This window comes from Muscardinus avellanarius, assembly GCF_963383645.1.
Source record: "Muscardinus avellanarius genome assembly, chromosome: 17".
In the NCBI taxonomy this organism is placed as follows: domain Eukaryota; kingdom Metazoa; phylum Chordata; class Mammalia; order Rodentia; family Gliridae; genus Muscardinus; species Muscardinus avellanarius.
In genome coordinates, this window is record NC_137803.1 from 53,714,240 (window position 1) to 53,726,513 (window position 12,274).

At 45.3% G+C, this 12,274-nt stretch overlaps 1 protein-coding gene across 1 annotated transcript in view; it reads left to right on the plus strand.

Moving 5' to 3' along the window:
• Positions 1-3,561: 3,561 nt before the first annotated feature.
• The window catches only part of ABHD3 (abhydrolase domain containing 3, phospholipase), a gene marked incomplete at both ends in the record, with an annotated part of 52,425 nt that continues 43,712 nt past the window's right edge, over positions 3,562-12,274 (plus strand). The window contains 3 exons of the mRNA XM_080714715.1: positions 3,562-3,693; positions 4,059-4,222; positions 5,239-5,418. Coding sequence (XP_080570841.1) covers positions 3,562-3,693; positions 4,059-4,222; positions 5,239-5,418 — 476 coding nt within the window. The remainder of the gene's footprint in view (positions 3,694-4,058; positions 4,223-5,238; positions 5,419-12,274) is intronic.

The following is a 12,274-nucleotide window of genomic DNA, read 5'->3' on the forward strand; positions in this document are numbered from 1 at the left end:
TCCCCGCGCTTGGGAGGCGGAGACAGGAGGATCGTGCAGGTTTGAAGCCAGCCATGCTCACTGGCTTAGGAGACCCTGTTTCCAAATAAAATATAAAATAGGTCTGGGAGTATAGCCCGTGGGTAGAAGGGCTTCCAGGAACCCCAGTAGCACTAAATAAATAAATAAATAAATAAATAAATAAATAGGTTTATAGATTTGTGCATTTATCCTGCGGTTGAGTTGTAGGACACATCCCTTCCCACCTTGTACCTGTTGGCAACTGATCCCCAGTCCCACTCTGGCCCTGGCCACCACTGCTTCCATTTCCCTTACTCTGCATAAATAAATAAACTTAAAAAAAAAGATTAAAAAGTTATCTCTCAATAATCACACTGAATGTAAATGGCCTCAATCCCAAATAAAAAGACATAAAGTGGCAAAATGGATTAAAAAACAGAATCCATCCATCTGCTGCTTACAAGAAACACACTTTACCAGTAAAGAGAGTAACAAACTCAAGGTAAAGGGCTGGAGCAAGGTAATTCATGTTAAGTAGCCATCCTAATAAATTTGAAGTAGTATTTCACTATAGTTTTTATTTGTATTTCCTTAATTATTAGTTATATTATGATAATGATGAGTGATATTCATGTGTTTATTGGTCATATAAAAATCTTGGGAGATTCATTATCTATTTTAGTCTTTTACTTATTTCTAAATTGTATTTTTTGCTTTTATTGTTGCTAATATTTTAGGATTTATATTTGGAATATTAATATACCTTCAGATATAGCATTTGGAAATATTTTAACCTATTCTATCAGTAACTTTTAATTCTGTTTACATTGTCTTTGGATGTACAATATTTTTCTATTTTTTGTGAAGTTTGTTTATTCTTTTGTTGCCTGTGCCTTTGGAATCATACCCAAGAAATCACTGCCAATTTCATTCTTTTTTTTTTTTTTTTTTTTTTTTGGTGTTACTGGGGGTGGAACCCAGGGGCTACACTCCCAGACCTATTTTACACTTTATTTGGAAACAGGGTCTCACTAAATTGCTGAGAGCCTCACTCAGTAGCTGAGGCTGGCTTCAACCCTGTGTGATCCTCCTGTCTCAGCCTCCCAAGTGCAAGGATTACAAGTGTGTGCCACCACGCCCGGCGAAATCACTGCCAATTTCAATGTTGTGAAGTTTTATGACCCTGGTTTTCTTCTAAAAGTTTATAGTCTTAAATTTTACATTTAGACCTTTTATCTATTTTGAGTTAATATTTGTATATGATGTTAGGTAAGGACCCAATTTTATTTTTCATGTAGTTATTATTTTTCAACAATATTTAGTGAAAAGATTATTTCCTTCACCAAATGTTTTTGGAAACCTTGTCAAAAATAACTTGACCATATATGGAAGAAAAAAAAAACATATCAAAGTTAATCAGGAAACCAAGCATGGGAAGGAGGGAGGGGGAGGAAAGGGTTGGGGATTGGGTAGGGGCTGATTACGTGATGTATGCGTGTATATCTCCACAAGTTTTTTTTTTATCCCATTAGGATGTATGACTACGCCGGGCGTGGTGGCGCACGCTTGTAATCCCCGCGCTTGGGAGGCGGAGACAGGAGGATCGCGCAGGTTCGAAGCCAGCCGTGCTGGCGTAAGAGACCCTGTTTCAAAAATATTAAAAAAAAAAAAAGGTCTGGGAGTGTAGCCCGGAGGAAGGAGGGCTTCCAGGAACCCCAGTACCACCAAAAAAAAAAAAAAAAAAAAAAAAAAAAAAATGTATGACTACAATGCACCAATACAAAAAAATTTTTTTTAAAGTTACTAGAGCCAGACGTGGTGGCGGAGGCTTGTAGTCGTGGCATTGGGAGGCGGAGAAGACAGGAGGATCGATTGTGCAGGTTCAAAGCCAGCCTCGCTGTCTTAAGAGACCCTGTTTCCAAATAAAAAAAATATAAAATCGGTCTGAGAGTGTAGCCCAGAGTTCGAAGGGTTCCAGGAACCTCAGTACCACCAAAAAAAAAAAAAAAAAAAAAAAAAAAGGTACTGCCTGGCCTATAATCCTGGTACTTGGGAGGCTGAGGCAGGAGGATCTCAGGTTCAAGTGTAGTCTCAGCAATGTCAGGAGATTCTCAGTAACTTAGTGAAACAAAATAAAAACAAAATAGGGCTGGGAGTGTAACTCGGAGGTGTAATGCGGCTGGGCTCAATCCCCAGCACACACACACCCTAAACACACACAGTTACAGTCCCGTGACATTTTCCATGGTCCTTACCATTACTTTGCCTGTTTCAATGTCACCACCCAGCCGAGCGTGGTGGTGCACACTTGTAATCCCTGCATTTGGGAGGCTGAGACAGGAAGATCACGGTTTGTGGCCAGCCTCAGCTACTTAGTGAGACTCTTTGCAACTCAGTGAGACCCTGTTTCAAAATAAAGAATAAACAAATAGGGCTGGGGGTGTCGCTCTGAGGTAGGATGTCCCTGGGTTCCATCCTCAGTACTACAAAAAAAAAAAAAAAAGAAAAAATTCTCACCACCCTTGTTGCCTGTGGGCGGCAGCTGTTAGTCGGTTCAGCCTTCTAAGCTTTTCCGATGCCTTTAAGCATCTCCGGACTTTTGTCATCATAAATGGCTTCCTGTTCGTACATTAGTAATCAGTGTGGATTTCTATACGTCTCATTAGTCAACACAAGTAAGTTCTTAACATTATCCAATCCCATTTATTTTCAGAAGGCACTTCTCATTTAAGTGACTTGGTATTAAAAAGATTCACGGAGAGATTTGTCGTCAAGCAGGAAGCTCCTGGCGGTTCGGTGTTCACAGGACAGGACGCCTTTCTCTCGACAGCCTTCGGGGACAACACAAACTCTTGGGGGTTAGCGGGCTGTTCACTGCCTAGGACATCCCCTGACACGGTCGCCATTAACTCCCCAACCTGGAGCCCGGCGCACACCTCCCGATCCCGCAAACCGCTAGTGAGTAAGTCCGCACGGGATCGGTCAAGGTCACCGGGGCAGCTGCGGGCCCCGGACCCGACGCAGCGCTGCAAACCCATTTCTTTCCCCGAAGTCGGCTCGGGGGCTCCCTCCGCGCTCTTGGGGGTCACCCCGGCCGCGGCAGCCGCGCAGGAGACCCCTCCGGGGGCGGTGAGGGGGACCGCGCCTCTGGAAGGCTCCCGGTGGCTGGCGGCGGGGGCGGGGCGCAGGAGCAAGGGGCGTGGCGAGGCCGGCGGAGGGGCGTGGCGAGCGGGAGAAGGGCGTGGCGAGGCCGGCGGAGGGGCGTGGCGAGGCCGGCGGAGGGGCGTGGCGAGCGGGAGAAGGGCGTGGCTAGGCCGGCGGAGGGGCGTGGCGAGGCCGGCGGAGGAGCGGGGCGGGCGGGAGAGGGGCGGGGCGGGCGGCGCTGTGGGCGGGGCCTGGGCGGCCACGCCTCCCGGGCCGCTGGGCCGCGCCCGTTGGCGGAAGCCGCCTGCGCCCGCCCGGCAGGAGACGCTCGAGTGGAGGGCGGCGCGGCGCCCGCCTCGGCCGGAGCTGTCCCCGCAGGAGCGGCGCGCCGCGTCTCCGGGCGGTGCGGCGCCGGCCATGGACCTGCGGATGCTCTCCCGGGAGCTCTCCCTCTACCTGGAGCACCAAGTCCGCTCCGGAGTGGGCTTGTCCCTGATCCTGGGCTTCAGCGTCGCGTACGCCTGCTACTACCTGAGCAGCATTGCCAAGGTGAGCGGGGCGCCGAGGGTGGCGGTCGGGCCAGCGTGCGGCTGCCGCCCGGGGTCCTCCGGCGCGCGCACGGCCCGCCTGCCCCGGCCGGCTGCCGGGGTCCTGCGGCGGCTGCCGACCCCCGCCCCGGCCGCCGGCGCTGCGTAGGGGAAGGACTCCCCATCTCCACCTGGCCTGCCCCCAGGGATCCGATAAGCCGGCCTTTGAAGACGTGTGATTGCGGGTGCTGGGCTTGGCCTTCCAGGAGATGTCATCGCAGGACCGCGCCGTGAGGGGGGCGAGTCTATGCGGGTTTCTGGTTTCCAGTTGGCAGGAACTTGGCGGAGTCCCGGATCCCTTCACCGATGCGGTGTCTTTCCATTCAGAAACCCCAGTTAGTGACGGGAGGCGAGAGTTTCAGCCGCTTTCTCCAGGACCACTGCCCCGTGGTGACCGAAACCTACTACCCGACTGTCTGGTGCTGGGAGAGTCGAGGGCAGACGCTGCTGAGACCTTTCATCACTTCCAAGCCGCCCGTGCAATACAGGAAGTAAGTGAAGGTCCATTTTCAATATTTTCTTCAAGATCATGGTTTGGGTGTTTTGTTTGTTTTTGCATTTTCCGAGTGCATGGTTAGGGGAACCTCTTATTTGGTATATAAAACAGAAAGAAGGAAGGAAAACGGAAGAGTCGTCCCCCACTCTGTCTCCAGCTGTAGGAAAATCTCCATCCCTTTCCTGCTTTTTAAATTTTCAACCCCCGTGCCCTCATGTAACTGGGCGGTTTATTTCTAGGATGAGAGAATTGGCTGAGGGTTACTCTGTTCGGGTTTGCCATGCCTCTCTGTCCCTGGGGACCTAGACCCGCTGATGATATGCTGCAGGTGCTGGTGGGCTTGCCACGCTGCCACTCATTTTCAGGTGTGTGAGCTGGACTCCTCGTGAAAAGCCTTCATATTCACAACAGTGGGTTCTCCTGGTAGTGTCCTTGAGCCGTCAAAGATATGATCCCGACTGTATGTATCAGTAACCAGGAGACTTAAATGGTGCCTACTGTTAATTTCCCTGAGTCATCTAGTCCTGGAGTTCCTTTTGTGGTCTGAAATTTGCACTATTTGGGAAAATTCTCTTACGTTCATAGATACGATCCGAGAGGTACTTTAAATTATTTAAGAAGCAAATTTTGTAATAGACTTCGCCGGAAGACTGCTTTATAAAAGAGCCAGAGCAGTGATCAGATCTGCTTTTCTTAGGTATAATTCCGTTATGTGAGTGACCTCAGTAAAATAGGGGTTAAATGCTAGATATTTTAGACGAATGAGGAAATGATTAAGATAAATATTTGAAGTGCTTCAGAGTTCATCTTTATATACTGTCTTATACTCTGATTGTTGGAAATATGTCTCAGTACCAATCTTTGTCATATCAGAAAATTATATACAGGTGTATGTGTGACTGCTAAAATTCTGAGATAACCAACTGTCATATGTTCATAGAATTAAGACCCTACAGTTAGACAGAACTTGAAATGTTTAATGAGCAATGTCTTTTGAACTGTTCCTTTCAGTGAAGTTATTAAAACGGCAGATGGAGGACAACTTTTTCTGGACTGGTTTGATAATGATCATAGTACAATATATGCCGATGGCGCCAGACCTACCATCTTACTGTTGCCTGGTCTCACCGGAACAAGCAAGGAATCATATATCCTGCATATGATCCATCTCAGTGAAGAACTGGGATACAGGTACCAGTGAAAGATCTTTTCCATGTTTCATTAATTCATTCTGAGTAAAATACAAGTATATCTATGTGTATGTTTCAGAGATATGTAGTATTTCTTGTATGGATTAAGTAATCCCCTAAATTATTATTTTTCTTTGCTGCTTCTCTTTTTTCCCTTTTTCCCCCTAGGAAGGTACATAACTGAATTATATCACAAGATATGACACTAGTGTAGTAGGCACTCAGCAAACTTAGATTGACTGAAAGAATAAAATTAGCCAGGCGTGGTGGCAAATGTTTGTGATCTCAGGACTTGGGAGACTGAGCCAGGAGGATCACAGGTTCAAGGCCAGCCTCAGCTATGTAGTGGGGTCCTCTGCAACTTAGTGAGACCCTGTTTCAAAATAATAATAATAATAATAATAATAATAATAATAATAATAATAAAAAATAGAGCTTGGGAATGTAGCTTGCAGGTAGAATGCCCCTGGGTTCAATCTGCAGTACTGCCAAAAAAAAAAAAAAAAAAAAAAGAAGAAGAAGAAGAAGAAGAAGAAGAAGAATGAAATTAGAATCATCTGAAAATTGACAGCACTGTTGCTGCCACTAGCTCTGAGAAGCAGTAGGCCCTGCTGGAGGGAGAGCAGCAGCTCCTGTCCTGAGAGTACAACGTGGTTCTCCTGTCACACTCTGTATTTGTGCCTTGGATTCGCTAATCTTGTCTCCCTGGCTCAGATCCCAAGTGTAAAAAAGTACTCAGAATCATTGGTAGGCCATGCTTATTTTTCCAGAGCTGCTCTGTGCCCCCTTTGTCCACCTGAGTTTGCAGGTGCCCATGGCTGATGGCCAGTCGATGCCATGGCATTTTGACTTGGTCACCGAGTACAATTTAATTTTTTGCAAGTGACTTAGCATCTTTAAGTTTCATGTTTAGCTCTAGAATCTTAAAGCAGTCATTGTGAAAGGTAAGGTACTATCTTTTGTACATCAGTCTTTCTATAAATGTGTGTGTGTGTGTGTGTGTGTGTATGATGTTCCAGAAATTTGCCTAACAGTACCAAGAATTCATCATTATCATCATTATTTCATGTTTAAGCATAATCCAATTAGATCTGAGGCTTGTTTTCTTTTTTCTTCTTCTTTTTTTTCTTTTTCTAAAGTGCCTTTTGCACATAGTTAAAATTGCTGCATGGTGGTGCATACTTGTAATCCCAGTAATTGGGAGGCTGAGACAGGGGGATAGCAGGTTCACAGCCAGACTCAGCAACTTAGTGAGACCTTGTTTCAAAATAAAGAACAAAATAGGGTTAGAGGGTGAAGCTCTGAGGTAGAATGCCCTGGGATAAATCCCATGTATCTATTTATCTCTCTCTCTCCCTCTCCCCTCTCTCTCTCTCCCTCTCTCTCTCTCTCTCTCTCTCTCTCTCTCTCTCTCTCTCTCTCACACACACACACACACACACACACACACTTGTTGATTCTAGATTTGCCTAAACTATTTTCTAAGACTTAAACACTGCTTTTAAAAATAATTAAGCTGAAGCCGGGCTTGGTGGCACATGCTTGTAATCCCTGCTCTTGGGAGGCTGAGACAGGAGGATTGCGCAGGTTTGAAGCCAGCCTCAGCTACTTAGTGAGGCTCTCAGCAACTTAGTGAGACCCTGTTTCCAAATAAAATATAAAATGGGTCTGGGAGTATAGCCCAGAAGTAGAAAGCCTCTGGGTTCCACCCCCAGTACCACCAAAAAAAAAATTAAGCTGGGTACCATGGTGCACACACCTATAATTGCAGCTATTTGGAAGGCTGAGGGAGGAGGATCACAAGTTCAAGGCCAGGCTAGGCAACTTGTTTATCTCAAAACATTAAAAAGTCAAAGTAAGGCTGGACTTGGTGGCCGATACCAGTAATCCTAGTATTTGGGAGGCTGAGACCAGGAGTATTGCAGGTTTGAGGACAGCCTCAACAAAGTAGTGAAATTCTCATTAACCACATTAGACCCTGTTTCAAAACAAAATATAAAAAAGAATGGAGGTATAGCTCAGAGGAAAAATGCCTGTGGGTTGAGTCTCTAGTCACACACACACACACACACACACACACACACACACACACACACACACACACAAGTCAGAGGCTGTAGCTCAGTGATAGGTCCCTGGATTCAATCCCTAGCGCCACAAAAGCAAAACAAAGTACTTTAAGCTCAAAGACTAAGTCTCATAAACCCTGGTGTTACCATTATGCATAGCTTTTGTTCATCACTTGTAAAAGTTACCAGATTGTATTCCCAGGGCTCTCCTTACTATATGCTTCAAAGCAATTGGAAGGTTCTAGATTTCCTATGGGTAGCCATAGGGAACGCCACAGTGGGGCATGCCTTTGGAGGCTGAGACAGGAGAATCACAGGTTTGAGGTCAGCTTCAGCAAGTTATATTTCAAAATAAAAAATAAAAAGGGGCTGAAGAAAGCCGGGTGTGGTGGCACACGCTTGTAATCCCCGCGCTTGGGAGGCTGAGACAGGAGGATCGCACAGGTTCGAAGCCAGCCTCAGCTACTTAGTGAGGCTCTCAGCAACTTAGTGAGACCCTGTTTCCAAATAAAATGTGAACTAGGTCTGGGGGTATAGTCCGGAGGTAGAAAGCTTCTGGGTTCCACCCCCAGTGCCATCAAAAAAAAAGGGGGGGGCTGAAGAGATAGCCCATGAGGAGACTGCCCCTGGGTTCAATTTCCAATACCGGAAATAAATAAATAAATTCCCTACAGGTTAAATTGTCTCTCTTCTCTTGTTTCAGAATTTGTTTGGTTTTTATTCAGAAATTTTCTTGAAGATGTATGATACAGGGAGGGCTTTGTGCGGGGTACTGCGAGGAGATATAAGGAGTTGTAAAGCAGCCGGGCGTGGTGGCGCATGCTTATAATCTCAGTACTTGGGAGACTGAGACAGGAGGATCCGGGTTCACAGCCAGTCTCCGCTACTTAGTAAGGCCCTCTGCAACTTAGTGGGACCCTATTTCAAAATAAAGATTAAAAAATAGGGCTGGGGGTATAGCTCAGTGGTAGAATGCCCCTGGGTTCAATCCCTAGTACTGCTAAAAAAAAAAAAAATAATAGAGTTGTGAAGCCAGACACGGCAGCATATGCCTATAATTTCAGTACTTAGGAGGTTGATAAAGAGAGGTCACAGGCCTCTCTGTGAAATTTAGTGAGACTCTGTTTAAAAATGATGGAGGTTAGCCAGGCATGGTGGCACACACTTATAATCCCAGCATTCGGGAGGCTGAGACTGGAGGATTACAGTTCGCGGACAGCCTCAGCTACTTAGTGAGGCCCTCCGCAACTTAGACCCTGTTTCAAATGAAAAAGAATAAAAAATAGGGCAGGGGGTGTAGTTCAGAGGTTGAATGCGCCCAGGTTCCATCCCCAGACCCGAAAAAAAAAAATGGAGATTGTAGTTTAGTGGTGATAGAACACCCCGAGTTCAATCCTCAGTACAATAAAAAGTAAATAAGTCAGTAAGTAAACGTTGTAAGATGTTTCTCTTCCTCGAGGAGTGTGTGAGAAGGGAAGGTTGGGCAAGGTCGTTGTGAGCTGCTTGAAGACCCAGCCCATCTGGGTTTTAAGGTTCTAACACTGAGTCAGACTGGATTTGTAGGAAGCAGAGTGGATGAGTAAGTATCATCAATAAGCCTTTAGGCTATCCCTATTTATTCATTTATTTATTTATTTATTTATTTATTTACTTATTTATTTTTGCTGTACTATGGGTCGAACCAAGGGCATTCTACCATAGAGCTACACCCCCAGCCCTGTTTTTTTTGAAACAGGTCTCACTAAGCTGTGGCGGAGCTCACTGTAGCTGAGGCTGGCCATGAACCTGTGATCCTTCTGTCTCAGCCTCTCAAGTACTGGGATTACAAGCATGCACCACCATGCCCCGCTCCTATTTATTTTTAACCACTAAATAAATAAATAAATAAATAAATAAATAAATAACAAAATAGGGTGGAAGGTATAGCTCAGAGGTACAATGCCCCTGGATTCAATCCCCAGTGCCCCCACCAAAAAAATCCATTATTTAGAGAGGGTCATGAATTCCGTCAGGTCACCCAGGGAACGGTTAATGGTTTACTGGTGAGAGTTGATTTAGACATTACAGAGAACCTGACTACTATTTGTCTATACTAACATATAGACAAATGAAACATAAAGATTTATCGTTGACTATAAACAGTTCTTTGCTTGTGCCTAAGAACTAACAAAAACAAAGTGCTGGATCCGAGTTTGTCCCCATCACTCCACATTACGATGTGACACCACAATGCACCAGTGAAAGTATATTTAAACAAATAACAAAACCAAAATATGTTTCTATTAAGGTCACTAATTCAGAATTAATGATTGATGGCACACAAAGTAGGCTAAAGTTCATGTAAGGTGAAGGTTCGTGTGAGCTAAAGATCATATAAGATAATTATAAGTAAGGGCGTTCCTAAGTAAGCCAAAGTTGAGCAGAAATGAAATGGGGAATGTTTGGCTACCTGAATTGAACTTGTTCACCGTGGGATTACAGAATGTTTGCTCCTGCATAGACCTGCTTAAGAGGATAAAATTGCTGAACCAGATAAATTCTCCAGATTTTACCAGTCATGTAGTTGTCCACTTCTTGGAGACTGAGTGAGGTAAGGAAGGCCAGGAGTATGTTTACATCCTCTCGGACAGGAAAGAACATATTTTCCTCTAATAATTTCTGCCTGTATGGTTGATAAAGTTGTTTAAAATCTTGTCTTTAGGATTTCAAGACAGTTGTGATAATATGTGCCTGTAATCCATCCTGTACTTGGGAAGGGTTAGGAGGATTGTGTGAATCCAGAAGTTTGAAGCCAGCCTGGGCAACATAGTTAGGGAGACCCTGCCTAAAAAAAAAAAAAAAGAAAGAAAGAAAGAAAGCCATGGTGGCACACACTGTAATCCCAGTATTTGAGAGGCTAAAACAGGAGGATTACAGGTTCAAGGCCAGCCTCAGCAACTTAGCAAAACCTTTCAAAATAAAATAGAGCTGGGTGTGTAGCTCAGAGGTACAGTGCCTCTGGGTTCAACCTTTAGTACAAAAAAAGCAAGTCCCATTCAGTAACAAAACCTCATAGATAGTATTTTATGTATCTGAATAATAATGTTTTCGTTTTTTTTTTTTTTTTTTTTTTGCGGGTTTGGGGATGGAACCCAGGGGCATTCGACCTCCAAGCTACACCCCCTGCCCTATTTTTTATTCTTTATTCTGAAACCGGGTCTCACTGAGTTGCAAAGGACCTCACTAAATAGCTGAGGCTGTCTGCGAACTGCAATCCTCCAGTCTCAGCCTCCCGAATGCTGGGATTACAAACGTGCGCCACCACGCCCGGCTAATATTGTTTTCTTAAATCTTTCTCCCACTCTTTTTTGGTGATACTGGGGATGGGGCCCGGGGGCTTTCTACCTCCAAGCTACACCTCCAGCCCTATTTCTTTATCTTTTTACTTTACTTTTATTTATTTATTTTTGGTGGTACTGGGGATGAAACCCAGGGGCCTTCTACCTCCAGGCTACACTCCCAGCCCCATTTTATATTTTATTTGGAAACAGGGTCTCACTAAGTTGCTGAGAGCCTCACTAAGTAGCTGAGCTGGCTTGGATCCTCCTGTCTCACCCTCCCAAGCTCGGGGATTACAAGCGTGTGCCACCACGCCCGGCTTCTTTCTCCCACTCTTTGAATTAATTTTCAACACTAAAAAAAACAAGGAGAAAAAGTGACAACATCTGAATGATCCTTTACCTTGACCTTTTTACTCGTTTACCACATGTTCCACCCCCAACTAATATTAAGACGAGTGACCCAACCAGAATTACATAATAATACATTCACGAAATCTAGGTTAGTCATTAAGTATTTTGGTACTGTAAAGTGCAGTATCAGAACCTATATTCCCAAGGAGCGTTTGGTCTAGCTGAAGCGACAGAGTCAGCAGAAATAGGAAAGTATGCATCAGAGGACCAGGATCAGTCACGAGGGGCAGAAAACTAAAAATAACAGTGGCTTAACCAAGATACACCTGTACAGATCTCTAGTGAAGAAACCCATGGGGGCGGGCCATGGCTTTTCTGGTGCTCTGTAGTGCCAAGAACCCCCAGGCTCCTTTATCAGGATGATTCAGAACCCGTGGGTGCTTCAGCTTAACTATTACAGTTGCATTCTAGGTGTTAAAAAGAGATTTTAAAGCCAGGCGTGGTGGCGCACGCTTTTAATCCCAGCATTTGGGACGCTGAGACAGGAGGATCATGGTTCCCAGACAGCCTCAGCTACTTAGTGAGGCCCTTTGCAACTCAGTGAGACCCTGTTTCAAAATAAAGGAAAAAAAATAGGACAGGGGGTGTAGCTCAGAGGTAGAATGTTTCTGGGTTCCATCCCCTGTACCACCAAAGAGAGAGAGAGAGAGAGAGAGAGAGAGAGAGAGAGAGAGAGAGGGAGAGAGAGAGAGAGAGAGAGAGAGAGAGAGAGAGAGAGAGAGAGAGAGAGCGTTAGTTTAAGAAAATGCACCATTACACTGGGCATAGTGGCATACACCTGGAATTCCAGTACTTGGGAGGCTGAGACAGGAGGATTGCAGGTTTGAGTACAGCTTAGCGAGGCTCTCAATAACAGCGTTTCAAAATAAAAAAGTAAAATAGGGCTGGGGGTTGTAGCTCAGAGGTGAAATGCCCCTAGTTTCAATTCCCAGTATCCCCCAAAAAAGATGTCTGATTGTCCTGTGCATGCCCAAGGGGCCGGGGTTGTGTGGCTCAGTGGTAGAGTGCTTGCCTGGCATATGTGACGCTGGGGTCAAGCTGCAGCAAGCACCACACA